The 27641-nt window shown below is 39.3% G+C and overlaps 2 protein-coding genes and 1 long non-coding RNA gene across 5 annotated transcripts; 1 reads left to right on the plus strand and 2 right to left on the minus strand.

Annotated features, from left to right (window-relative positions):
* si:dkey-199f5.8 (beta-1,4-galactosyltransferase 3) lies at nt 1-18502 on the minus strand. The gene is made up of 7 exons (XM_056380158.1): nt 18352-18502; nt 8189-9501; nt 5166-5401; nt 3811-3998; nt 3551-3673; nt 3251-3355; nt 1-3041 (listed from the first exon to the last, which is right to left on the minus strand). Exons 2-7 carry the CDS (start codon nt 8460-8462, stop codon nt 2765-2767), a joined length of 1203 nt encoding a protein of 400 aa, XP_056236133.1. The 5' UTR covers nt 8463-9501; nt 18352-18502; the 3' UTR covers nt 1-2764.
* A 91-nt stretch (nt 18503-18593) lies between these two features.
* On the plus strand, nt 18594-20550 carry LOC130171886 (uncharacterized). The gene is made up of 2 exons (XR_008828215.1): nt 18594-19923; nt 20308-20550. It is a non-coding gene; the product is annotated as an uncharacterized LOC130171886 (long non-coding RNA).
* Nucleotides 20551-20858: 308 nt separating this feature from the next.
* psmc4 (proteasome 26S subunit, ATPase 4) lies at nt 20859-27641 on the minus strand. 3 transcript variants are annotated; one of them, XM_056380156.1, is made up of 11 exons: nt 27574-27641; nt 26864-26962; nt 25729-25915; nt 24775-24921; nt 24342-24451; nt 24015-24108; nt 23715-23882; nt 23485-23561; nt 22500-22668; nt 21896-21951; nt 20859-21721 (listed from the first exon to the last, which is right to left on the minus strand). In XM_056380156.1, the coding sequence occupies exons 1-11, from the start codon at nt 27604-27606 to the stop codon at nt 21608-21610; spliced, it is 1254 nt and encodes a 417-aa protein (XP_056236131.1). In that variant the 5' UTR covers nt 27607-27641; the 3' UTR covers nt 20859-21607. The 3 variants fall into 3 exon arrangements, with proteins under 3 accessions (XP_056236131.1, XP_056236132.1, XP_056236129.1); XM_056380157.1 differs by lacking the exon at nt 27574-27641 and adding an exon at nt 27507-27550; XM_056380154.1 differs by lacking the exon at nt 27574-27641 and having other exon boundaries at nt 26864-26998.

Consider the following 27641-nt stretch of genomic DNA (forward strand, 5'->3'; position numbering starts at 1 on the left):
TTTCTTTTGAATAATCAGTTTATTAATGAATTTAAGGCCACTCTGGACTGTGCAGAATTCATAAAGAGCGCAGAAATGACTCACAAAGTCACTTTGCCCTTGGTTGCTTCAGTACTACCCTGTGATAACTGCTTTCTATTGTTGCTGAGCTTAGCCACATCAAAATGGAGTCAAATCAAATTAAACATAACAAACCTTTAAAACAAAATAACCATTAGGTCAAGTGTTACACAGTAAACGACGGAAACTCGTCATCGTGACTGTGGAAACAAAAGCTTCCTGTGTACACAAATGCCCTTTTCTTATCCTCTAATTTCTCACAACAGCAGGGGAACTCCACACAGCAAATGGAAATTAACATAAAAAGTCAACAAGAGTTTCTGGTTCACAAATAGACACTTCAGCATGCTTCAAATTGTCTAGGTGAGCACTGATATGAATCATATGAATGTGCTCAGTATATTCCCATTCCCTTACATATAGGTTGTTTGCCATGCATATTTAGTCTTGAGATAAAGATACTATTGTATTGGTGCCCAAGTGTTGAAATACTAGTATTGCATGTGTTGCTGAGGCCATATGAGCTGAATACGAATTCACATGAAAATGAAAAAACTCACAGGCAACCACTCTCAGACCTCGTCCATTCACTTCTGCAGCCTGATACCACAATAACATGAAGATAAAAGGAAGTTTTCTTTATAGTGTTTGAAGAAAAATATATGGAGTGTACTGTATACACACATTTTTTTTTCTTTCCATCATCACAGCTTTCCATTTCGGTCATCTTTGGTTTCAGCCTGTTCACCTGTCAGTGTAGCCGCGGTCACTGGATAAAGGGACTGATTTTTTGTTGTAAACAATCGAGTCTCTCAGTGTGGAGAGAAGAGACAAGGAGGGTGGAGAGTCCACATGCAGTCAAACGACTGGTTTGACGACTGGAGTCTCATTGTGGGGCGCTGGGTCAATATTGACGTCACGGGACTGCGGTTACACCAAACTACCAATTGTTTTCATGTGTCTGAAATAGAAAGATGGAAAGAATGAAAAGAGTAAAGAAACACAGTTTGCTTCCATGTATTAGCAAGCCAAACTGTAACCTTTAAATAATGCTAAAGATACCCGTGATATAATTCACACTCCAATTTTCATTAAAATTTCACTGTCACATGGTCAATATGTCAACAATGTATTTAGAGATTATTCTATGGCTTTTCAACTTATGAAATCAGTTCCAGATGTCACAGTATTTTCTCAAACCATAATCATTCTACTGAACTAAAGTTGAAACATGAAAATTCAAAATGCTCTCGTGACTTTCCTTCCCACATCAACAGTGATCACAGATTTGTCCTGTTGTGCTTTGGGCTCAAATTACTGAACTAACTCATTGGTCTAGATTAATAAATTTGACTACTGCAACTTGAAATTTACCAATCTCCACTCCTGGACCCTGATCTGCAGACACTATAGAAGCTATTTTTTTGGGGGGGGTCATTTCATTTTTCAAAGATTTGTGTAGTTAAAAGGGAAGGAGGGTGGCAGAAATTAGTACATTATCACGATTCACGGCATATGAAGTGTTGAGGGAGAAAGCCAGCACTTTTGAGGGACACATTTACATAAGAGGCTGTAGAGTACACACGACATAATCAACATATATATATATATTAAAAAAAATGTGACACAAATAGACTCCATTAGGATGTGAATCACAAGCTCATCTGAAGGCAGAGGACTGATCACCGTCACCAAGACGGTTCTAAAAAAAAAATTTAAGAAGGCAAATACACAAAAACACACAAAAAAATGATATGCTGAAATATAAGTAAATGATCTGAAAGGCTGAAATGAATGCACCGACTACTGCCAAGATAAAAACTACACAGAACTGTACCTTGGCCTTGGTGTACAGAACCAAAAATGTTTTCCACTTCGTTCAATCCTACTGAATATGACAAAAGGCAAAATTATGTGTGCAGCATCCATAGCTTTAAAAACATGAGATCTTTAGCCTATATTTTCATGTACAAGCCATACTGAAGTAGAGCAGCGTCTCTGTTTAGGAACCCTTTCTAAACCAGGGCCCAGAAATTTGCAGACAGATACATGGATATGTGCACTGTTGTGTCAAAAGCGGTAATAGGGATACCAGTAATACAAGTTCTTTCATTTAGTACTCACTGTAGCAGCTTTACGCACTTGGAAACACACTTTCATTCATGTATTCATTGGTTTTGAGACAAAAAAAAAAAAAATTAGTCCAACTCTTTCATGGCACAGTGTGACTGCTGGGAATTGCAGGTACTGCTCCATTAGGCCCAGTATTCTAAATCATGTAAATTACAAATGAAGAGACAAAAAAGAAAACAAGATTCTAAGGCATCACAAGGTTTAACCAGCGACCACAGTGCTGTAGATATATAAACTCATAGAGTCCAACTTTTAGCCTTCTCTCTTTGCTGTGGCTCCCTTGGAAGAATAATCAGTGATATCACAGGATCGTAGGAACCAAGGTGGAACGCCACCTAAGGGTTGATAAAGTCATGTCTATTGTTTTAATAAACCAGGTGTGTTTATCACAGAAATGGCTGCCTGACTGTCTGCGGGCAACTTGATGTTGTTTCTCCACAAACTAAGTCCTCCACAAACAGACGAAAAATCTGAGCGAAAATTAGCGAAAAACTCCAGGCCAGTGAGAGGAAAACACACCATCCTACAGCATCCTATTATCCTATTGAAGTAATGGCAAAGAGAGACATGATTAGTGGTTGTTCAGGGCAGACTCTTTCTCTGAGAGGCCCTTTTTCATTTTGGCAGGGGGGTTGGCTGGGCCCTTTATTGGGACTTCGGCAGCAGGTTTGCCTGCAGCTTTGGCAGGAGGAGGAGGTGGTGTTGGGGGATGTAGACCGGCCTCAGTGCCGATGTAGACAGTGATGTTGGTGTAGAGGGGCAGATATTGCCTTGAGATTATCTCGTATTCAGCCGTGTTCATCCCATCCATCTTCCAGGTTTGACGTGTCTTGGCCAGCATGTTGAACCTTTAAACCAAGAACAAAGACAGAAGAGTGAATATTGAAGCATGGGTTCCTTTTTATCTGTAGAGTAAAAACAAACACAGCAAATACAGCCATTTCTGCTATTTCCACATAAGACCAAGGAGGGCCGAGTTTGACCTCTTAACCTAAACAGATCTCATTTTATTTTTTTTAAATCTCTGCATGCAACTGTACCAACTTGTTTACCATACCTCTTTGGGTTCACATCATTTCCTTTGTCCAGCTTGTGTTTAATCATCTTGTAACGGCCAACCTTCAGTGATGGCCGAGTGATATACATCCCTGCCAGAGACACCCTGAGAACATGAGAAACAAATCAAATGTCTTTCGCTCGGTCTAACTGGGACACACACAGCTCTTTATGAGTTGGAATTGGGCCATTTTTCTTCTTCTCTTCTTTTTTTCATTTTTATAGCAACAGAACACAGATTGATTAGGTTTAGTATCTAAACCTCTCATCCTTAAGAGCATCTGACCTAAACTATTCCCACCTGACTCCAATATCATCGTCCTCTCCTCCCCAGCCCCAGTAGTTGTTGGGAAAGCCATTCATTTTGAGGTAGTGCAGTGGTGACAGAGCTGACACTCCTCCAAAGTACATCTTGTACGGAAGCCTGGAGACAATAAGAGATCACAGTAATTAAAAAAAGTTTTAGTTTTTTTGTTTTTTTTTTTTAAAGTGGGACACAGAATGGGTCTATCCGTGAAGAGCGACCCTTCAGTGGACATATGCAGCCAAGAAACAACGTACTTGTAGCCAAACTTGTCCATGGCAATGGCTGCGTGCTTAGGGTTGGAGTCACAGACGTATGTGTTGCGATCGTCCTCTGGAATGAGGTCCACATCATGGAAGAAGAGACAGTCCCAGTCTTCCTCTCTCATGGCCTCCCGGAAACCCGCATTCATCAGCTTGGCTCTGTTAAAAGTGTAGTTTCCAGCCTGCAGAGCAAACACAGACACTTATGGTCAAAATAGCTGTGTGAGTGTGTGTTACAATGGACCTGACCAAATCTGAAAACTTCAAGATCTGGTAATCTTAGACACCAGTCTAAAAGTGGTTAAACTGCATATAATTATGCCAAGAGTCAGTTATGAGGAACAAAAGTTGCTTGAAACACAAAAAACAAAAACAACAAAGGTAAATATTCGTAAAATGTAATTAGTTAATAGTTTAATTATTTTTTTATTATCAGGAACTTAATCCTTCATTTATGTTGTTGCATGTTAAGCTGACATGGTGACTTAAAAGACTCTAGATTGCACAACTTGCACCAACTTAACATTGACTTTTTTGAAGGAAATTTGTTAGTTAATCATTCGGAACCCTTTAAAATAAAGTGTTACTGAAATATTCACTAACATCCAATAACCAGCAGACTTTCCAATACCACAACAAAAACAAAACATTAAATTCTATCAAACGTTTTTAAGTAATTCACAAATGCTTTGCTATATGGTCTTAAATTAGTCAACAAAATTATGTAATGTTTCACAATATAAAAAAAAATGATCATCCCTTGCACAGTGTCATGCATCTTATTTTCAGGCCTTATTTAGATGTTAATTTATTATTATTATTATTTAATTTAATTCCCTGATTAATCCTAAAATAAATGCAACACAGCAATTGATGCATTGTTTATCTATCATTTTAAGGTATCAGCTAAGCAGAGACAAGACAAAGCCTCAGAAGCAAGTTCCATCAATTTGACAATGACAGTGCAATGACAAATCCAGCTCTAGAGGTGTAAGACACACAGTGCTGCAGAGTAAATATGAATCAATTGTTAAAGCAGCTAAGGAGACTAAACCCTCTAAGCTAATTAGCTTTGTCATAGTTCAACATACACATTCAGTGACAGCACACTAGAGGGCACTCTTCATCTAGCCTCAACTGTAGCAGATTCAACCTTATGGATGCTTACAGAACAAATTAACCAGTTGGCAGATGTGAATATCCAACAAGATCTACCTTATGTTTCTCCCAAATGTAAAACCTATATCAACCAAAACACTAAATGAAACATTGCTTAAATGTTTTATTCACTCTTTGAATCTTCCTTTAGTCTACAAATGTTCTATATTACTTGGCTGAGCGAGTTTTACCTGATGAATCACGTAAATTCCATAGTTGAGCTGCTGGCGCTGCAGAAACGGATGTAGGTAGTAAAGCAGGAACTTTAAGTGGTGTTCTCTGTGTCTGTGGGGAATGACGATGGCTGTTCGGTGCCTGGCCTCACAGTCAGGTGGCCTGTAGCGTCCTCCACGTACCACAAGTGGATTTTTCCTTTGAACCTCTGCTAGGGTGAGCCCTGATGGAAAGCTGACATGGAGTGGCCCACCTAAGAGCAGAAATAGGATATGTTTAATGGAGTGAAGGCAAATAATGTGATTAGAGTATGAGAGCCTGTTATTTGAATGTGACAGCAGTCAACAATAATTAATGATTTAATTAATTAAATTAAGAAGACCTGGACAAAGCAGGAGAAATTAATTTAACAGTCTCTTGCAGCACAATCTACAGTCCCACTTTTAGTTTATAGGTGTATAATGTCTCCTGCAATCAGGTACATAATAATTTTATAACATTACTGCCTCCTCTCTCATAATAGCGTCTACAGAGGTTTTTTTGTTTTGAAGAAACTAAATTCAATGTGTTTTAAGCCTTTCAAGAATGGCACAAACTGTCTGTTGGAAACTGAATAACTGGAGTTTGGACTCGGTTTCAGTCAGACAGATAAGCAATCTTTAAATTGTGACATTTTGTAACCTCACTTACTAATCAGGAAAAATACATAAATGTGTCACAGGACTTTGTCATGATGAAAAGATTCCAACATACAATCCCTAAGAAGTTTGACTGACATTGCAAACTGATCTGTTTGGACTGTTTCCTTAAAACAAGAACAGATCTAATCATTCTCCTCATGTCAAACCTGTTCCAGTGAAACTCAAGGTGGTTTCAGTTCACTTCCTAACAGAAAGTCCAGTAATACGTCAGTGACCCTTTTCCATTATTTTCTCCTGGAAAAGTCACCAATGCCTTCTGGCTCAGGTATCAGCATTTAGTTTAAAATTACTGGTGGTAAAGTGGGGAAAAAGGGGCAAAGTGCAGAACGTGGAAAGCAGAAAACTACACCTGCTTTGACTGTGCCTTCTAGTTGTACCGAAAAAACACTGAGCAGGTAAATTGTCTGAGTAATGTGCAACACGTGTGCAACAGTGAATAGATGAACAAAGGACCTGTATCATTGTCCAATTGCTACTTTTATAATCCCAAGCTTTCAACTGTATCTCACCGTCTTCATCAGTGGATGAAGTTTTCTGAATTATCATCACATTTGCTCAGTTGACAATTGAGCAAACAGAGATGAAATGTTGTTGAAAGAAGCTGGGTTAAAGCTCTAGGAGAAAAAAAGCTAGTAAGTAAACATTGAGTAAATTTTTTTTTTTCCAAACGGCTATTTTCAAGGACAAATCAATTTTCTATGCTCAAAAACACACTATAGTCGGTGTAGTATTCTGCAAGATAACACGCATTCTCTCTCTCTCTCTCTCTCTCTCTCTATGATGAACAAAAACAAATGTCTCCGTGGGAAACGTGATAATCGAATAAAGCATTCAAGCTCTGATCCATATGGAAACAATGGTTCAAGCATCAAGGAGCGGGTCATAACACTGATTATGTGTTGTCAGCTTTAATCATGATTCTACATTGTTCTGTGGAAATGACGCCTGAAAAATTATTTTAAAAAACAACAAAAGAAGCCATTTACTGTTTGGACTGATAGATCTACAGTGCACAAGAGTTATCTGATTATTCCGATCACCTAATTTAAGGGGAAAACCACAACTAATAATCTTGACTGATCTGACTGATTTGATTAGCTTGGTTGTAATTACCCTATATGATCACTAATTTGCCCCTGCATCATGGTCTACATTGATGGCAGTACAGCATGTTTGCCTGCTGTTTTATTGTTAGCACACTGCTCTATGTCAGTGTCTCTTATATCATGCGTGGGTCCCCGATATGTTTGCTCTTTTCTATTTGCCAGGATTCATATTTACCTTGTTTCTTTATGTCATATACTATCATGAGAGCAATGCTGACAGACTGACTGACAAGAAAAACTAAAACTAATGAGACACCTACGACTGTAAGCTAGGTTGAAGAGAGTATTACGTGTGACAGAAAAACAATACTTTAAAAACCCATTTCATGTTTTGCATATATGAAAATTAGAATTAAATCAGGTTTTCTGCATCAGGAATGGAGATGATGCAATATCACAACAGGCACTATTTGCTCAGTGGAACTATTAGGAAATTAGGACAGATGTTTAGCAAATTTTATTTTAATATGTTTGCTGCTAACAAAAAGCCTGCACATGACCCATTTGCATCACTGTTTTATTGCAAATGCGTGGATAGCATTAGCACTTATTTTTAAAGCTGGTGTGTTTAATGCATCCCACCAAGTCCTGTTCAGCTCATACAGAAGGTCGGTGTCAGTACAACAGCATAGGTCAATTTCCCTTTGTTAAACCAGTTTCACTGAAACTCCAGAGGGGGACCGGTGGCTAGAGAGCATATTCACTGTATATCCAACTGTAACCAAACACTGTTAAAACACACACTAAGGGGGATTTTGTACTTTGTTCAAGTTGCCCAACCTCCAATACCTGCACCTGAGCATATTTCAGAGTGCAAATGAAGACAACTACAACAAAACTTCACCACCAGGCAGCAGCTTATTTTGTTTGACTCTATAGCATAGTATGATGCCGCACTAACTGTTATGAAGCAAGTGATGGCTCAAACTCTAAGTGCTAAATGGAAATGTCTCAAAGCCTCATCATTGTGGTGCATTTAAGTTCCCTGTGATTCTGCTGAGCAAGAGCAAGAGTCAACACCTTACCATCCTGACTCAAACCAATGTGAAAATATAATTCTCGACTTTCAATAGCACCGTATTATGGAGACAGAAAAAATGTTTAAGTCCATAAAAATGCCTGAAGCACAAACAACTTTTAACTAACCCTGTTCATAGATCAATGCTGTATTTACAGATGTAGACACATGTAGGTGTGCTACCTAACAACACAGAAGCAAGCAAGACCACTCACCTACAAAAGGGGACGTCTTAGGGCAGTAGGGCATGTCGTCTCGATGGCTATGAGCTTTGGATAGGTGGGAGAGGTTGGCATATACGTCCCCTCCAGTGATGCCGGTTGCTGTGTGATTGCGGCCTGAAAAACCAGTGCCGTCAGGCTTGCGGAAGATGCGGATGAAGTAGGTGACCCTCTTCTGATATCCCTCTCGGGAGAGCAGCGCCATGACCACCAGCTGGATACCCAGAAACATGAAAAGGTAGCGCCATTTGGATTGGAAAGCGACCATGGCGACAGCTCTATGTCGTCAAAAAACAGAGATCCACAGGAGGCAGTGAAGAAAGTCACACTAGTCTTGAGTAACCTGACTCTCAGTACTTTGACACCGAGGTTAAATACGCTCACCCCGAGCAGAAATAAAATTCAGTAAGGTGATGATTGTCAAGTGTGTTTTGATGGAGGCTAGTGTTGAAATATTGCAATGCACATTTAATGTGATGGTTACTGTATGTAAAGTTACTAGCAATAGTTTGTGGAAATATGGAATTGGAATATGAAAAAAGATGAGAAAAAAAAAATAGTAACACAAAAAAGGCACTTTTGGTAGGCTGTAATGTAAAGAGACCACCAAGGAGAGGCAAAGCAGAAAAATATTCCAAAATATTAAAATTCCAAAACTCTATGTGGCAGATATCTCCAAAATTGACTGTTGGTCCAATTCCTGATTGGCGTGGGACAGTAATACCAGTCCCACATCATGTAGTTTCACCACCACTGAATTCCATCCATTGCTCTGTGAAGCTCATTCTCCTCCGGTCAAATAGATGGCAGAGTCAGTGTCTCTCACTCACTCTCTCGCTTTTTCTCTTCCTCCCTTTGTGAGCTTTATGCTGCCTTCTGTTCTCCCTCATGTTCCCTCCTGAGGGAGGCCTCTGCAACAACAACAACCGCCATGACAAAAGGGAACATATGCAAACGTATAGGTCCTATACTTTACAGAGGATTACTCTGCATCCATGGACTCACTGCCTGACTGACTGGAGAGACGGGGGAGTGGACCATGACCAGCGTGGGAGGAGTGGTCAGACATTTGCATGTGTGTGGGTGACTGTGTTTTGTTAGGGGGAGGATTTCACTGGAGAGTCAGGCTGAGAGAAAAATAAATGGGGGAGGAGGTGGAGGAAGAGGAGGGAGAGCTTTGATTCCCACTGCTATTGTTCAATAATGATGCAATCCACAGCTCAGAGACCCCTCAATCAGCTCACAGGCCCAACAGCCACTAGATTCACTGGATGGACAGGACCTGGACCAATCAGTCCCGCACGGCTCTGAAAGGAAAAACACAGAAGAGGAGGAGGGACAGTTACATTGACTGACACCCTTTGGTTCAAACTGTTGACATCAGCGATTTTGTACTTACAGCAGAATGTTTTTCCCATGCAAACAATGACTAATTGTGTGCTATACAGGCCTAACGAATGGATTGTGTTTGTTTACATGGAGACTCAACAGCACAGTTGGATAGCCTTGACTAATCAGGCCCAGCGTGGGCTCCAGTACAGATGCCTCCCCCAAAGAGAGGCCTGCTGCCTACAGTGGATGGCAGACGGGAAGTCATGCGCCATCACGTGGATGAAACTTTCTAATACTACAGCCATCAAACTCAGTGGCTCTGTTCTTGTAGGTTGATTTCAATATTGTGTTTGCCGACCTTGCATAACCCCTACCCCTGCTCTGGTGCTCTCTGCTGCAGTCTCCAACACATTCTTAGTTGCAAATCAATTAGTGCTCGTTAAAGTAGGCTGCCTCAGACCACTAATCCTAATCCCACTGAATGCTACAAGACTGGTGGAGAGACTGCAAGAGACAGATAGGAAAAAAACTGTTTAAAACAACTACAGCAGCTACTGACAGCTCACCTACACATAAAACCCTTTTTGATTTTAAAGCTTAGATTTAATTCCCAAAAGTCAAGATTTGTTTATCAATCAAACAATCAACCCATCAGACTTTAATTGCATAGAACTGTGATGTCCTCCTGGACTCAACAACTAATGTTTCAATTCATAAGTGACTAGTGCAGCTGTTTTAATGCCTGTTTAGTTCATTCCTGTTGAATCATCAATATGGTGCTGACATCTTCAGCCCTTAGAGGATGCCACGCTAATGACACAGGTGAGAACAATGCATAGTGAGCTCTCTTGAGTACAGGGTGCATTGGTTTTCAAAAGCACTGTTCTTGTGCTTCCCCTTTTCTTGTGTTCAATCCGTCAGTCAAACCATATTACAATCCACAAAAACAGGTACATTACATGGAGCTTGTTAAGGCAGAGGGAACTAAGGGAAAAAGAAAAAAAGACAGCAAAGGAGAAAAACAGACGGACTCACTAACAAAACACTCTGACAAGATATGGCAAGAGAAGAATGGCTGCCTACTCTCTATGTTGCATTCAATTTCACTGAAACATACAACCTTCTTGATAAACTTATATATTGATGACATTTGAAAAACCCATGCTTGCTGAACTTCAGTATTTATGCATTTCTTATGTTCTTATGTATCTGAAAACAGCCGACTGCAAGGATTTTCAATTCGAGGATAATAAAGGTTTTTCTCTAAGGGGATATGTGGATCAAAAAGAAGAGGAAAGCCTCTGCTTGCTGCTGCAGATGATTTTCATCTGCATGTAGAACTGTGAGCAGATGGGGAATTGAGCCCTCTCACTTTGCCCGGCCCCTATAATAACCCCATAGATTATGGATATGGTTTATAGAGATCATGCCATAATGACGGAGTGGTGGAGCCGATTTCCCCTCCTGTGCGATTAACCAGAGATGTGATCCATAGTGCAAAAACAAGCAAGTGGGGAGTCAGTAATCTTTTTTTAAGTAATTTCTAAGACCTAGTAACTGGTTCATGCCCTTCCAGGCTCAATAGATCAGAGGTTGCATTTGACTTTCTTGACAGAATTGTAAAAATTGCGTATAACTGCGCCATAATCTATTGTTACCCATCATTTTTATTTTTTACGATAATGAGATATAGCCTATTTAATAGCAATTCATAAATTCAAATTTCTAAAATCACAACAACATTTAATGAACAGAACGAAGTTACAGATCAGGTCACCCTCATTGTTCTAATCTGTCAAAATGGCGGACGGCCTTCATAGTTTTCTATCATTGTTTTAAAAAATTCAGTTAATGATGGAAAATATTTGGTTTAAGCAGCCTCTGCACTGGGTTAATATAAATGATTAAACTCCCAGGTTTTTGTCGACAAAACATGGCTGATAAGATCGGTGAGGTGTGTAAATTTGAGCCACTCTTTGACTAAGCATCATGCATAAAGGAAAACCCCCAGGGACTGAATTAAAACTTCTATGACAACCCCTTCTTAGTCTCTCATATTCCAGTATCACATTCATCTGTAATGAGATATGCGTCTTAACAAAGGGAAGAAATGATGACTCTGGTTCACTTTGTGCTTAAGCTAACTTCTACAGTGAGAGAACTTGGCAACAGGAACCTCCCGTAACAAAGACGCAGGCACTGACTTAATATGCATATAAAAGAGACCCAATGACTAGATTTAGAGGAATCTTTCTGTGTTAGCTAAAAGGCTGAGGATGAGGAGTGAACCAAAGAGAGAGAAGGACAAAGAGAACTAAGGGGAGCTGGAGTGGGAGCGGGAGAGCAGCCAACAGTCTGGTTACACTATGTGCTTTTGACTTCATTGTCTCTCCTGCGCGGATATCCTTCCTCTCTACATTTAGAATTTAAAAAGGCAGGTTTGGCATGATATAACATACTCCAGCACACCAAAGTGAGCCATTTCTGATTCTCGTTCCGCGCACCCCGCTCTTCTCTTATTTTTCACTTCACTGTGCAACGTGTGCTTTAAATGGTGATGGCACATAACAGTCGACAAATGGGACTTTTCCTTTTCTGCCCATGGGGCATTAATATTACATATATATGGTATGTCCACATGCATGCTTGCTCACACATGAATGGACGAAGGAGGAGCCAAGAGGGCTAGCATGGGGGATAGAATGAAGAGCAGACAAGGAAATAAAAGGGGATGAAGGTATAGGAGTACAGAAGTTATATATTTAGATTGTCATCTGGGGAATATGTCTTACGGACAACACTGCTGTTCAAATCCTAAAGGGACAGCACAGAACCCACTTAACGCCACAGCAGCCCCAGCAGGAGATAAATGAGACCCAAACCAAATCACAGTGGGGGTAACCACAGAAGAGGTTTACCTAACCACACATTCTTACTATATGAGTACGAGTCTCTATTGGCCTCAACTCCAGAGACGCTTTACATCTTTCTTTCCCCTCTTTATTCCTCTCCATCTGTCAAGGCAGCCTATTCCCTGGACTAGAACTGATCCATTTCATTTACACAGTAACATGCATTTATTACCTGTTGAGGGTTATTTTACAGTTGGTAGTTATCTTAGCCAGAAATTCCAGGCACAGCTGGTTCACATAAAATCAGAAGAGTACACAGTAGAGAGGTAGCCAATCCCTTCTTCAGAACAATGATATTGTGATATTGAATTGGTTGCAACAGTGTTCAAAGCTAGCTAGCAAGAAAGGGAGTCGAAAGCTATCAAGTACTGGCTATTGACTTCTAAAGTTCACAGAGGCGATGTGTGTCTTGGCCAGAGCCTATAAAGCAAACACAAGGCCATAATTCACTAAGTAAATACTAACAAGAAAAACTGAAATGCTCAACACATGTCCTCCGAAAAAGCTAAAAAAGCTTAACGCAAAACATGGACTAGACTATACTGACTGGTAAAGGCCTTAACCTCTAAACCCCATTGAAGACCATAGCAAGTGTCTGCACTAGAGGATGAAGCTTTAAGATCTGCCTGGGTGTGTCAACAGTTCCATATGTGCCAGTCTATTGACGATGAGCGAGAGCTCTTTGGTCTTAAATGTGCGACCTTCCTGTTAAATCTGCTCACCCCCCTACTACTGTTGTTGGGATGGGGGTGACCATGGAATCCCACTTACATTTGCACAAAGATTTACTTTAAGCTTTTATTCAGAGATACAGCACAAGACAGCATGCTGCAAGGAGTTGTTTCATTCTTACATAAATGACAATTGAATAACAGAAGAGCTAGCACTGACAGCCAAAAAGAGGTTAAATGTACAGTCCCCTGGTACTTTTTCATACAGCAGGTGTCACAGGCAACCTTTCAAAATATATGGCCACAGTTCCAAAACATTTCTTGATATGCTATTGGAAATTAGGTGTAGTTATGCTGATCTCAGATCTAGAGGCTATGTAATTCCTGTTCACATTTCTATATCACTCACATTTGATAAGATTAAGCTCTATATTCAGTTGCATATACTGTATATTAGAATGCGACTCTGGGCTGATTGCATTAATGTGCATCTGTTACCGGTGAATAGGAACTAATCAGTTAAATGAGATGGTCAACTGGAGTAATGCCCAGATCTGTGGCTGCAAAGAGAGTGCAGGAGGAGCAGAGGTGGAAATGAGTTAAACACAAAAAACAACTGTAGTCTGTTCAGATCAAACTGTCATTTTCTTTTTAAAAATCTGAGAAGTGGGAAGCGTTTCAGAGGCCTGGTGTCAGGCCATTACAAGACTTAGGCGAAAAGCTTAAGTGTTTATGGACAGCTCCTAAGCCACATGAACAGAAAAAACTATAATGATAGCTCTCCATCTCTCTGGAGAGAAAGGATAACATATTGGCCCCGAATATAAGACAATATTTTTTTCTGGAAATTAGGTCAACTAGTCAATTACATGTTGATTACATCAGATATTCTTTTTGACAGTCTTTTACAGAGTGTTGCATAATGGATTGTTTGAAGCCTTAATGTTGCTAGTTGCAAGTATGTCAGCTCAGTCAGTTCTGTCAGTCTTTCAGAGTTAGTTAGAATTAAAAATGCTTTGATAGCCCAGTTGAACTTGCTTCACTTGTTTCTGAAGTGCAACATGCTTTGCTGTCATGAAAGAAATAATCAATAACATGATGAGTGAAAACTTATTGCAGAAATTAACCATGGAGAAAATCTGTCTAACAACCAACAACCTGTGCTGTTTTTTGTAAATATGATAAATGATAATGGTCCAAAATGATGTGAAAATGTTTGAGTCAAATGATGTCAAATTTTCTTAACAGAGCACACCCAAACCAATCCTCCAGACCTTCCTACTATTTAGCCTGAAAATGAGCAATTTGTTAGTATGCGTGTCCTGTTCAGAGTCACACAGGTTGGAAGTTGTTATGAAACAATAACAAAACGGAGATAACATTAGCGGCACTTTGCTTTCTAATTATCTTAAACCTTTTAGAATCTCAATGAACCATCAACACATGATGTAATGATTCACAGACATGGGTAAAAATGTAACCTCATTCTAAACCCTGACACCACCTAATAAGGAAACACAAAATGCCACGGCAAAATGAGTCATTTATTTGCAAAAAACTTTGATCATGCCTTCAGGACTTGGTTAAATATTAAGTTTAGTTTATGGTTATTAGACAGCATTGCATTTAAATTTTGTCCATTCTATTTACACACACACACACGAGAATGGGTTTTTGAAAATTGAGTACACAAAGCATGCAGTTAAAAACATAAAAATATTTTTTTTTTCCTTTTGATTGAAGCATGATATTTGGTAAAGTCAAACATGAACAAAAAACCTAAAAACATGAAAATTCAAGAAACAAAATTCTCCTACAAATATTTTGTTAATACAGAAAAAAACCTCTAGATGCTTATTTGTTGACCAAAACAAAAAATCAATAACCCTAAAAACATTGTTAAAGAATGCATGATGGTAATTTTGCAGAAAGAAATTTCCAGTGCAAGGTCCCCCACAATAAAATCTGACTTTTCCCATCACTGATTGAAAACAATCTGTGCCAGGCAGCATCAGTGTGCTGTTGGTTCATCTTGCATCAGCTAAGACACTAACAGGTGCATTCAAAATCCTGCTTGGCATCTCATTGCTGTGCAAGAATGGTAAAAAGTCTGGAATGGAAGTATTAATCTATTTCCCCAGAGATTTAACCTTGGCCACAACATACTTTTTCACTGGAAACTATTCAGCACTGCAATCATTATTATGTCACACTCTTAACATCTACTGCGAATTGTGCAAAAAGTGATTGAACATACATAAGAACTGATTTGTGGTGTTGAATTCCCCTATTTGAAAACCACACAGAAATGGATAGTTCACAACAGCAAAGGGGTCATTCAAGCTATGTCAACTGCGTCTCCCTTCACTCAGCTGTTCAACGTGTATGTTGTCATTTCTTTATTTGCTGTTCCGATCTGGCATTAACATGCGTCTCAGGTGATCTGATCACTACCGGACAGCTTAAAGTACCTCACTTCACACCTGGCATTACAATACGTCTGACATGCAGTGTTCTGAGTGACCACTTGTGATGGGAAATAAACTAGTACATCATTTCTGTTTGCAAAGATGCACTGTTGTTTTTAGCCAGTCCGACTATGACAGACAAAGGACTTTACCTCTGGACTACAGGGTTAGATTCCTTACTATGGATTTTAAAGAAACTCTGACTGGGCTCCCTTTTTGGTGCTATGTGTAGAGAAACATATGAAGGTCAAGGATGGTGGCTCTGCTCTCTATGTCATTCATTCTTCAAAACCCATACAGTGAGGCCCTGTGAGTGTAAACTAATTAACAGGAATATTTCAGCTGGTTTAGTAACTGGTGTTTAATACCACACATAGGGGTGAAACTGATGTGGACAGATGTAGTCAGCAGACCCCAAACCACCCTTGCACAACACAATCACTATTCTTTACAAGGCTGCCAAGACATTAGGATATCAGGGTGTAGGGCACACACATCCAAAGAACTTCTACAGGTGCTGGATCAAAAGCAAACTAAGAGAAATGATTTTACACAAACCACTGTCAGTATTAAGAACAAAAACACTTAAGGAAAAATGTTATTCCGATTCTGTATACGCAAGCTGGCCTTTTTTCTCACACACCACCCAGGCAAGACCAGGCAATGAAATAATGTGCAAACATGCCCTGAGAAAAGAGGTGTCTGCATAACAACGCGTGCCAGCGTCCTTGTCATGGCAACCCATCCTGAGCCCTGGCCATTCATTGTGGGTGCAGCTGGTACACGTCTCTATGGCTGTTCCCTCGAGTCCGACTCCGCTGGGACAGAGTGCTGAGGAGAGGGGGGGAATAAAAACATCCTCCTCCTTCCTCCCACTGTTCTTCTCATCTTTCTGCCTTTGGTTGCTCATGCAGTTTCCATAGTGTAGTGTTCACCTTCGGCTATAACCAACCCACCAGGGACAGTCACTTATCCAATCACCGTAACTTCCAGTGGGTTGCAAACTTAGCCATGACAACCATAGAGACAAGAAAACTCCTATGTGGCCATCAAGCCCACAACAAAACTGAAGCAGCAAGTTACATGTAAAAAAGAAAGCTGACACTACCGGTCCTGCAACATTTAACCTAATCAAAGCAATTATGAAATTACACTAACCACAGCTAAAGTCACTGCCAACCGTTACATGGGAGAACCTAATTCAGAAGAAAGAGGAATATAAGAACAAAAGCCACATCAAAAAGCCTAAGTGACATATTCTCCAGAATATGACAAATGATGACACAGCCATCCGCTGTGTAATGTATTACATGATAATAGATAAAACTATACCGGATATTACATTATAGTATGACAAATCTCATTATCGCAATAACTGCCAGGGGTCCTGTGTAAAGGGAAACCTTTTATTCTCTGCCACCATTTTAAAAAAAAAAAGGGACAGGACTAAAATATCAGATATGTCAGAAGTGGAGATTGTACGTAGTTAGATGTAGGCCTACATACTTCTTACATAGAGCAATGAGCCAAGATTTTTGATTTCACATCTCAACTTTTGGATCAATAATTCAGTAACTATGACCTGGTCTTATCTACCATTGTAATTTGTGGTCATAGACTTAGTCAGTTTTCGATTATGCTTAGTTGGAGTCCAATTCCTAAGAATTAATAAAAATGAAGCCTGTCCGTTGCATACTAAGTGTGAAAGACTACATGTGTAGTGTGGAAGTTTCCCTTGACACAGAAGTTTAACAGAAGTCAACAGATAAAACTATTGTACCATCTTCTAAAGGACAATAAAAGAGTAATCCTTCTGTTTGCCCCCTGCACTGGTCCCCTCATACCTCAAGTATGGACTCAATTAATTAGTTGTGAGGGGGAGGGGGCCACCAAGCAGCGCCTTTTGTTCTGCTGAGGAGGGTATACATGAGAATATGGGGGACATAGTCGAGGCTATGAAACCTGTTTCAGCTGAAAGTCAAGCGACACAAGCGAAAAAGCAGCATGAAAAGGTGTAGTCAATGACTATTTCAACACTCCCTCTTGTCTGTGCAGTGACCATGTAACCAGTTTCGGCTCAGCCAAGCCCCTCACGGATAGTTAGCTATTAATAAACCGGGTTGCTTACCAATTCGAGTTGCCGTTACACTAAAACCTGTTTCTGTGTCGCAACCGTAGTTTTAGCAATGACACAAACTAGCTAGTTGTAGAGGCAAGCAAACTTTCAAGTGGTTTAACTCAAAGTTGAGCGGGCATTTTAGAAAAGTAACGTAAATTAAGCAAATTTTAACCAACATTAGCTTAACAATGTTGACCGTTGCACGTTGACTTGATTAAAACTTTTTTTTTTTTTTTTTTTAAACGTATTTCCTCTCGTTTCTGCTGTCGTGTAAGCAAATTAACGTTTAATCCGTTGATTAACTTTATTCGCGGCAGTGTTTTTGCACCGTCTTACTTTTAAGTGGAGCAATCACTACCGTTAATTACCTTTCAACTGTTGTATGACTGGCGTGCTCACATTTGCTCAAAACCAGGGATAACCAACCAAACGTTAATAAACATAATGCTGTGAACGCCGTAGAGTAAACTGCTCTCACCTGGCCTCAAACTAAAGACTGATTCTCGCCAGCTGTGACAGGAAACACGAGCCAAACCGGGCCGAGCTAACCGATGAGGGTTAACTGACGATAGTTAGCTGGCTAGCTAGCTACCAGCCACACACGCACGGTGCAGTTTTGTTAGCAATATATTTGATATATTTGTTTCAGTCTTACCAGAGAGGATGATTTTACTCCTTGGCATGTTAAGTGGCTGTTAGCCGTCGATATTCCCAGCCATACCCCTCTTCCTCCGTATTTCCGATATGTTTTGAAGTTGAGGCTGTGTGGACGACGTGATGTGTGGTAGTCTTGAAGAACGAATGAGCAGAGTCCGTGTCTCACAGCAGTTTCCCCTCCCCTTCCCTGGAAATCCCAAATTAAATGTTGTTACACGTCGAATAAAAAACCCCAGGTTGGCTTTTGTTTTCCATTTATATGAGGAAATTATTATCTCACAGTTGCCAGTCGTAATTCTAGTAGTATTTTGCAGTAGTAGTGTCTCAGCTGTAACGGTAGTGGTAATATTTAGCAGTATAACTAACATTATTTATTCATTCATTCAGTTTTTATTTAGGACACAGCTTAGACACACATTAGTAACATTATACCTATGTTTATTTATTTTTCAATAAACAATTCAAGTGTAAAATGTTGTTGAGGTGTTATAAACACAACCAACACCCTAAAGATAAAAAAAAAAAAAAAAAAAAACTTAAAAAAAACTGTAAAAATAACCAAGAGTCAATATGAAGTCATTAACAATTAAATGAAGTTATTAGATAGTAAAGGTAGGTCTATGGAAATATAGAGTTGGAGGAGATTTGAATTAGATTTGAGTATGGCTTTGAAAGTGATGAAAATGTCACTTTAATTTTGACTTTTGTTAAAGCTGCCAGACGCCCCGATATGACCTGAGACATGAGGGCAAAAACATGATCTGTTTTGACCCAATAAAATCCTTGGGAATTGAAACATGAGAGAGCGCAAAAAAGGTGTTGTAGCTGTGCCAAATATTCTTGGTACTCTAAAGCCTATTATCCAGGATGAGGCCTTAAAGACAAAAATAAACATTTGCAGTTGTTCAAAACGTATCAAAAAAAAAAAGTTGGCCAAGCCTACAAGTTTATCTGATCATACTACATTCACTCTAAGGGTTACAGGTTATTATAAATTATTTTTAGTTGAGTAATGAATGTGCATTTGTAATTAACTTTATCGTGGGCAGAAGTTCTGAGGTCACATGCTCTAGAACAGGGCAAAAAATTAAAAGAAAACAAAAAGTACACATTTCATACAGGTGAATACATTTCACAGTTAAGGTAAGTAACATTAATTTACCTTTGAATAACGTGATCATAGCTGTAACTTACTCATGTGCATAAAAGTGATTGCATAGGTTTTGAAAATATCAATACATATGCAGTCACTTTTTTCTGTGTCTGCCAGTACTATGAATTTGATCCCATCTCTGTTTTTGATGGCAGAGTTTGCAAAAATGGCAGTCCAACCACCTCTGTACCAGTTATTTCCTCTCAGGCCATCGGCACCTCAAACCAGCATGGAGGCGTTGGTGTCAGCCTTGTGGTGTCAACTCTGCCCTGGACAGTACTTTGGACAAAACCACAGACTGGATAAAGTCTTTGCTAGGATGTCCAGCTGGCCAGAACAGGCAGCCTTGCAGCTCTGTCCCTACTATTTTGACCAGGTCACTTACAGTCTTCCTACCAGAGACCAAGTGAAACGCATGTAGGTGCCATTAGTAGGATTTCCACCGTTATTTGTACATCAAGTCATATTCAGGGATCTCCCAAAATTTCATATAACCCTAGACTGTGCTTGTTTTTTTGTTTTTTTTTATCTACTTCATAGTTTGGGTTATAACAGCAGGTAAAGTTGAAATTTATTGTTATTATATTACTTTTCCCTATTGAATCCAAATTAAATATACTACAGTAAATTCAAAGTTTTCCCAAAGGGACTCTGGTCATCAGGCCTCAACTTTTCCACATAAATCCATAATATTCTTGAACAAAGGTGATGATTGCTGTGTAGCTTGGTGTGTATTTGTTTCACTGACACTGCAGCTTGAAAGCTATAATGAATGATCTTCCACCCACTTGTGGCCTAAAGGGAGAGCTGCAACCTCAGGCTGCACTGCTTCGACTCATGGGTAGACTTAAAACAAGAAAAGCAGAGGGCCACTGAGCAGCAAGGAAGATGGCATTTAAGGACCGACCGAGAAGCTCGGCCTACAGCTGGCATCCACTTGAGTCGACTTTGTCAACTCCAGGATCCAAACACTGGCAGGAGTATATCCACAAAACAGTATAATTATCTGATGTATGGCTACTGCTAAATACAGATATGAATGAGCATGTGTCTGATGTTGTAATGTGATACCAGCATAGATAACACCTATGTGTGGGTTGGAAATATGGTTCTCTCTTCGTTTTTCTGGTTATTCTTCTGGTTCATATTCATTTTACTCACACCGACTTTGTCTAAGTAACCATTTCTAAGCTTAAGGGCAACATTTCCCATCTCGATTGCCAAGTGTCTGAGTAAGTGCTTTAGCAACATCTCTCAAAAAAACATTTTGCTGGCAGGAAACAAAGCACCATTACTGAACACTGAGAAAAAGTGGACAAAGGCCGAGCAATGCAAGACAATAGCTGAGGTAATTCCTTACTTAATATATTTAATCACAATTAGGTCTGCTACTAATGATTTTTCTTTTTCAATGAATCTGTTGATTATTCTTTTTCTTAATCATTTGGTCCATAACATTTCAATTCAAAACAAATTTTAGTTTAACATCATAGAAGATTGAGAAAAAACAGCCAATATTCACATTAGAAAACTTGAACCAGTGAATTTTTGTCCATTTTGCTTAAAAAATTACCTAAATGGTTAACTAAGTGATCACAGTAGGTGCCAATTCATTTTCTGTCAATTAATTAGTATCAATTAATCCAATAATAAAGATAACAAGAACAACTCAGCAGTTTTGTAATTCAGTATCTTCTACTAAAAAACATATTTCAAGGGAGAAAAACAATGGCCACCATTTTCCTTTTTTTATGGAAAACTTTAATGGATTTTTTTTTTTATAAGTAATGTCTTGTTAAGTGAGTACATATAGATACAAATGTTCTATCCTAGCTACTGTCAGGGCCAGATATTTTTAAGGAACCAGAGGAGTGCCTGTACAAAAAACACTCCATCACATGGTAGTGTGTCTTCTCAAGGCTGGAGACAGAGGGCTTATCTGACATTAGGCCTTGTGTGCTGCAGTAAATTTAGTCCAAAAATCAATGCAGGTCAGGGACTGAAAATCCACAAAAGACACACTGTAGATACAGACACGGAGACGTAAATCAATAACAAACTTGTGTGTCTGGACACCTTTTTTTCTCAATGTATTTTGTCTCTACTTGTAGAACTCGTGCTCCTGCTCATCCTTTTTGATGACAGTCTTGTAAGCCTTCTCGAAGTCTTTGGCCAGGACGATATACCTGTTCTCCCGCACTGCCAACATGCCAGCCTGAGACAGCCGAGGAAGAAATGAAAAACAGAAGATCAAGCAACAAATTAATATGTATATATTTAGTTGTTCTATGCGAAAATGAAAGATTCTTAATTTTATCCCATTAGTTTTGTTTTCAACTATAACTGAATAAACAGATAAATGAAACAGATAATTAAAGCTCTAACTCACCTCCTGGCAGATGGAGTTTATATCAGCCCCAGAGATCTTGTCTGGTCTGGCCACATCTGTGCATCAATTAAGAACTGAACAACACAGCAATGCCAAATAGAAACAAAACATCTGAGTATCCAACTGTGTTTAGACATACAGGAATGATGCAGTGCAAGGTGAATGCGCACCTTTAACACAAATTACAAATGAACTAGCTGTTGAATATTTTTCGTTTTCATTTTTTCTTTGAGATTTTGAGTTTGTTTTCTGCTTATTTGTCAGTTTGACGGCAAAAGGAATAAAGTGTCTTCAATAAAACCATCTCACACTCAGATGTCTGCGGTAAATGTGATACTAATGCAAACAAGTATGTAAATAAAAGCCAGACATCACAGGTCATTAACTCTGTAGAGTCATTTTAAACGCTGACAATTTCAGTAGTGTGGAACAGAAGTTCAAACAAATCTTGTGTGCACAATTGGAAGCATATCTATTGTTTGTAAAGAAAATATACTATTTTGACCATTAACAAAATTCCCTACAAAAGGAAACATTAATTTCTCTCCCTGATATACACACATAAACACCACTGAAACATGCTGTTATTGAGGCAAAAGGATACAGTCCTCCAGGTCCACCTCCTCAGAGAGGTTCATTTTACTGGTAATGGTGGAGAAAATGAGACGTTTCTGCCTGCGGTCGGGCAGGGGGAACTCAATCTTCCTGTCCAAACGACCAGGACGGAGCAGGGCTGGGTCCAGCGTGTCTGCTCTGTTGGTGGCCATGATCACCTAAGAGGGGTTCAGATGTCAAAGGAGATCACGTGAGCATGATGGTAAATTGTAAACATATCATAATATGGGGTGTATTTGGCCCCATATAAAACGTCTGCTTCTGGCTCAGTGAAGGGAAAAAAAATGAGCTGAGCTTGGACCAAACACACCCATGGTATCTAGGGCAGCGGTTTCGCCGAAACTTTTAACATCCATCACTCACCAAATGTTCAAGAAAAACTAAACTTTTTACAATGCCTGCAAAAAGTCTGGAAAACTAAACTAAGGTATCTGCTATGAATAACTTTTAATTATAGAAAATCATACACTTCTTTAAAAAAACTTGCACACACACTGAACTGCAGTTGCTTTGCTCACAGTCTAACAGGGAGCCTCATTCCAACCTGCAGCTGTAGAATTAACAAAATTATTCTATGCAATTTGCAAAGTGTCTGCAAAAGAAAAACATGGAAAAGGGAATTCTTTACAGAAAAAACACAGTTTGTGGTAATACACACACAGCCATCCTCTTCATATACGCAAGGCTTTGGACAAGTCTGACCAGTACTGCATGTGAAAATAGCTTATGGGCAAAATGTCCATTTAGGGTTTGAAAAATGACAATAATAGCTTTAGGGGTTTTTTTTTTAAGCTGAATGACACAGGGAGCAGTGACAATGGAAAAGTGAATGGATGGTAGGAGGAACCGGGGATTGGGGGCTGGGATGGCTCACATGGTGCTCCATCACTGGCGCCACGAGTCAGCACATACCAAGATGGTGCAGTCACAGGGGAAGACTTAAGAGCTTTCTGAGTGGAGTGGACTTGGCTTACCTTGACATTGACATTCTGGTCAAAGCCATCCATTTGATTAAGCAGCTCAAGTAAGATTCTCTGCACTTCCCTGTCAGCTGCAGAAGAAAACAATGTAAGAGGGTGAATTTTTACCATGATGTTTTTGCATTTACAATGTAGTCAGGGTAAATCTTGACTGTAGGACAAAGAAACAATAACTAGAGGGTTTGTGTGCAACAGGTCTACGTGTGAGCCAAACAGATTTGTACCTCCAGTCTGTGCATCAAAACGCTTGGTGGCGATAGCATCAATCTCATCAATGAAAATAATGGCAGGTGCATTTTCCTTCGCCAGCCGGAAGACATCACGCACCATACGAGGGCCTTCACCCAAATACTTCTGAACAAACTCAGAGCCCACCACACGGATGAAAGCAGCTGGACATGAAGAGAATGACAGAGATATATTGTTCCTCTCAGTGTACTTTATCCACATCAATAATCTGTAATTAAAATACAGTATCTTTGTACAAATCACTTGTAGTTAGTAATGGTCTGCGGAGGACTTACCTGTAGTGTGGTGTGCCACAGCCTTGGCCAACATGGTCTTACCACATCCTGGAGGTCCGTACATAAGGACACCCCTGGGTGGGTCAATGCCAATCTGAGACAGTAAGCAGACAAAGGCCGATTGACAGATTAGTCCCGTTTCAATCCAGTTGCTTGAAACTGGTTATGCAAATCGTTTGTGACTGACAAAAAGTTACTCCATGTAGCACAGGGTTTCTGCATTTTCATTGCTCAAATCCATGTTATTTTCCTTCACTTTGAGCATCAACCCAATAAATGTTTCTCAGAGTTCATGCTGGAATGTCATATTACTTTTGAATATCTGACCTGTTTGTAGAGCTCAAAGTGTGTAAGTGGCAGTTCCACTGCTTCTCTGACTTCCTGCTTCTGGATGTCCATACCACCAATGTCAGCATACATCACATCTGGTTTTTGGTCTGGGAGCAGAAACACAGCAAGAAGGAAAATTATACCAGCTATGCTATTCAATACAAGTAAAATGAATACAAAATACATTTCTGTTCAGAAAATTGCCTCTTGTGCATTTTAATGGATAAAATTAATGGACAAGGAAATTAAATTAACTGATTGCTTGATAGTAAAAATAATTAATAAAATCTTTTGAGAGAGGACTGGAAAAAATCCAGATGTGGTCACAGTCACATTCTGGTTTGCTGTGTTGAGCTTCACAGCAATTAAACATGTTTACAGACCCGGCAACCTGAAATCCTCTGAGAGAGAGTGGCACTGAGTGTTTTACCTGACGTCAGCATCATGATGCTGCTGTCAGCTTCAGGAGGGAGCACATCTACCAGGGCGTTGCTGTGCTTGTGCAAGGCAACTGAGGCGTTGGGTTTCAGCAGCTCTCTGTCGATGGTGCTCAGGATGCGCACATAGTAGTTGGACCCTGAAAGGGGAACAATGGTCAATAGAAGTGGAAAGAACACAGGAAACATGTAGCTCATACTGAATAATTAAAATATGACAGCGCACAGTACATCTCTTCTCGGATCTCTCAAAAGACTCTGAAAGCCAGAACACGATAAAGTATTCAAATATACAGCTTGTATGCATCATCTGCCATTTAATTAATTTTTAATTATTAGCTTTAACTATTTATTTATTTCACAGTCATTATTTTTGTGCTTTAAATGCATACTTTTTTGCATTCAATTTCTCTCTTGGAAATATAATGCTTGTAAGAATTTAATAGCTCTTTAGTACAGAAAAAACTGATTCTATGTCAATGTTTATGGGTGAGGTGAGAATTACAGGGCAGATGCATGTCTTTAAATGCTATGTTGCCAAAAAGTAGTTACGTTTGTTGTTAAGATTTTCTGTGTCTGAACCCCCTCCCATCTGAAATTTAGAGCTGCCACAGACGGTGTTTGCTAGTGCTGCATGTAAATGTATCTATTTAAATATTTTCTGAGTGCTAATAACTTTCAAATGTGTGATGATTCAGGTTCCATTTCCAGGCTTGGATCTATGTATTTCTCTCAAGTGTATGCAGTCCATCTTGGGTTTGTGTAAAATAGTCACTGGTCTTCTTTGCGTCAGACATATATTTTTTGACTTTGAAGTTCTGTGGGACTGTCAATATGGTCAAACAGAGCTTAATCTCCATATTGTATTACTTAAAATAATATTGGCAGCAAATGACTTAGTTAGTGTAGGTCTTTCATATTTTGACATGTTTTTCTTTTAACGGTACCTGTAGTGGAGCCAACGATGGCGGTGTTCTGGTCAACAGCTTCCAGAAACTGGCCAATGACGAGTGGGATGCTCTGTATCCTCTTCACCTCCTCCTGGGCATGGAGGAATTCTTTCTTCAGGTTCTTCTGTTCATCTTTTATGTACTCCTCCTGCACTTCCAGGAACTCCAGCTCCTGCTGAAGCTTCTGCAAAGACATGACAAAAGGAGAGGAAGAAATGAGTGCTGGAAACAGATGTACCATAAATCTGCTTGCTGGAGATCATAAACCCAAGTTAGTGGCTTGTGGACGTGGAGAGTTGAAGAATAACTAAAACAACAAATATTTGAGAACAAACAATTTGAAACTTTCTCTTTTGGAAAAAGAATAATAAAGAGATGATTCCATAATTAATTTAAAAGGTATTGTGTATGAAAACAATCTAAAATACATTATGTTTTGAGATCTGCAATTTTATCAGTCAATATCAATTACTACAATAGTAGATTATGAATGTACTGGTGTCTTTCAAAACTCTGCCTATGCAGACCATCATGCACACTGAGATTATGCAAAATATTCTGATACAATGACATGTGGTGGACAACTGGTCATACTGAAAGCACCACACTGTATCTGACTCTGTGAGGCAACCCAAAATATATATATTGTCGCAAATTTCTAAGTAAACTATAGAGTAATTATTTTGTATTACTCTTGATAAGCAATTCAGCTTAGTTGACTTTACAGGTTTGCAGGTCGACAAGTTAGTGCCTGGAATTTAAATGTAAAAAAAAAATATATATATATATATATATATATGAAAAAAAGTAGGTGTCTTAGGTAAATATGGTCCGTGTCAAATTCACTCCTGACATTTTTTTTTCACTTAATAACATCTCTCAAATCAATGAGAAATCAGAATCAGAGGTTTGAAACCAGGCTCCTGTAATTTTATGCATGAGAGTAATTTGTACAAGCTTGTTTCATATTTGTCTTTAGTGAAATTCACTGCTGTCGTTTGAAATTTAAGCAGACCCTGTGTTATCCGTGAAGACGGAGAATAAGACACATTTGAACCCTTCAGTTCAGTCATACTCAGAGGTATGTGGTAGGTTATAACTTTTGAATAAAATATCTGAGCGGGTATCAGACCTTGTATCTGCTGTAAAGGTCCTCAAGATCCTCTGGTTCTGGTGCCAGGAAAGAAAGACCTGTCTGAGGTCTAGAGCTCAGTATTGCCGGCATGTCGTCCTGTGAAGGTGACAACAACAAAAAAACATTTAACATGAGCAACCTAATGTAATTACCACCACACATGAGTGAAGAGGTTGCACTTAGCGCATAGTACACACTATTTTCGGCTAAGCAACAAAGGATAGCTAACAATGTAACTGTGTAACAACGGTATTCTCGATTATTACATTGCACTTACCATAGACAAACATTAGCTTAGCTACTCCTAGCTTGTTAAGAGCTAGCTAACTTTAACGATTAGCAACAGCAAAATTTGGCCACTCAAAGCTGTTTACGACGCACCGAGGCGACATGAAAACATAATCCAAATAATTGACATCAACCCTTGAAAGACACAGTTTCATAAAACCTGCTTAACTCTATTTTCTTGAGCTCTACAAACACCATGCTAATGCTAGCAGCTAACTCGCATGACATAGCAATTGCATTGAGTAGAGAATGAATTGGCAGGTTTACGTTTCAGCAGTGTTAACGAGCAAACAAACAGTAAAAGACTACAACAGACACACACAGAAAGCAACACTCAAGAACTTATATTTACCAAAGCCTACTACAGAAACTCTGTTAGTTTAAAGTGCAAAACAGGAAACAATCTCACTGATTCATACCGGGCTCTTTTCTACGGCGACGATATCCTCCATGTTGGAATTTGCCGACCGACTAACGTTTGACGTAA

Source organism: Seriola aureovittata, chromosome 7, assembly GCF_021018895.1.
Source record: "Seriola aureovittata isolate HTS-2021-v1 ecotype China chromosome 7, ASM2101889v1, whole genome shotgun sequence".
Classification (NCBI taxonomy): domain Eukaryota; kingdom Metazoa; phylum Chordata; class Actinopteri; order Carangiformes; family Carangidae; genus Seriola; species Seriola aureovittata.

Excerpts from the sequence above, each read along its gene's own strand:
- psmc4 (XM_056380154.1), bottom strand. The coding sequence starts at position 26,998 with ATGTTAAATGTTTTTTTGTTGTTGTCACCTTCACAGGACGACATGCCG. Across the intron at positions 24,109-24,341 it reads ACTTTGAGCTCTACAAACAG|ATTGGCATTGACCCACCCAG; the intron begins GTCAGATATTCA and ends TTACTGTCTCAG. Across the intron at positions 23,562-23,714 it reads TTTTGATGCACAGACTGGAG|CTGACAGGGAAGTGCAGAGA; the intron begins GTACAAATCTGT and ends TTTCTTCTGCAG.
- si:dkey-199f5.8 (XM_056380158.1), bottom strand. The coding sequence starts at position 8,462 with ATGGTCGCTTTCCAATCCAAATGGCGCTACCTTTTCATGTTTCTGGGT. Across the intron at positions 5,402-8,188 it reads TAAGACGTCCCCTTTTGTAG|GTGGGCCACTCCATGTCAGC; the intron begins GTGAGTGGTCTT and ends TTCTGCTCTTAG. Across the intron at positions 3,674-3,810 it reads ATGGACAAGTTTGGCTACAA|GCTTCCGTACAAGATGTACT; the intron begins GTACGTTGTTTC and ends TATTGTCTCCAG.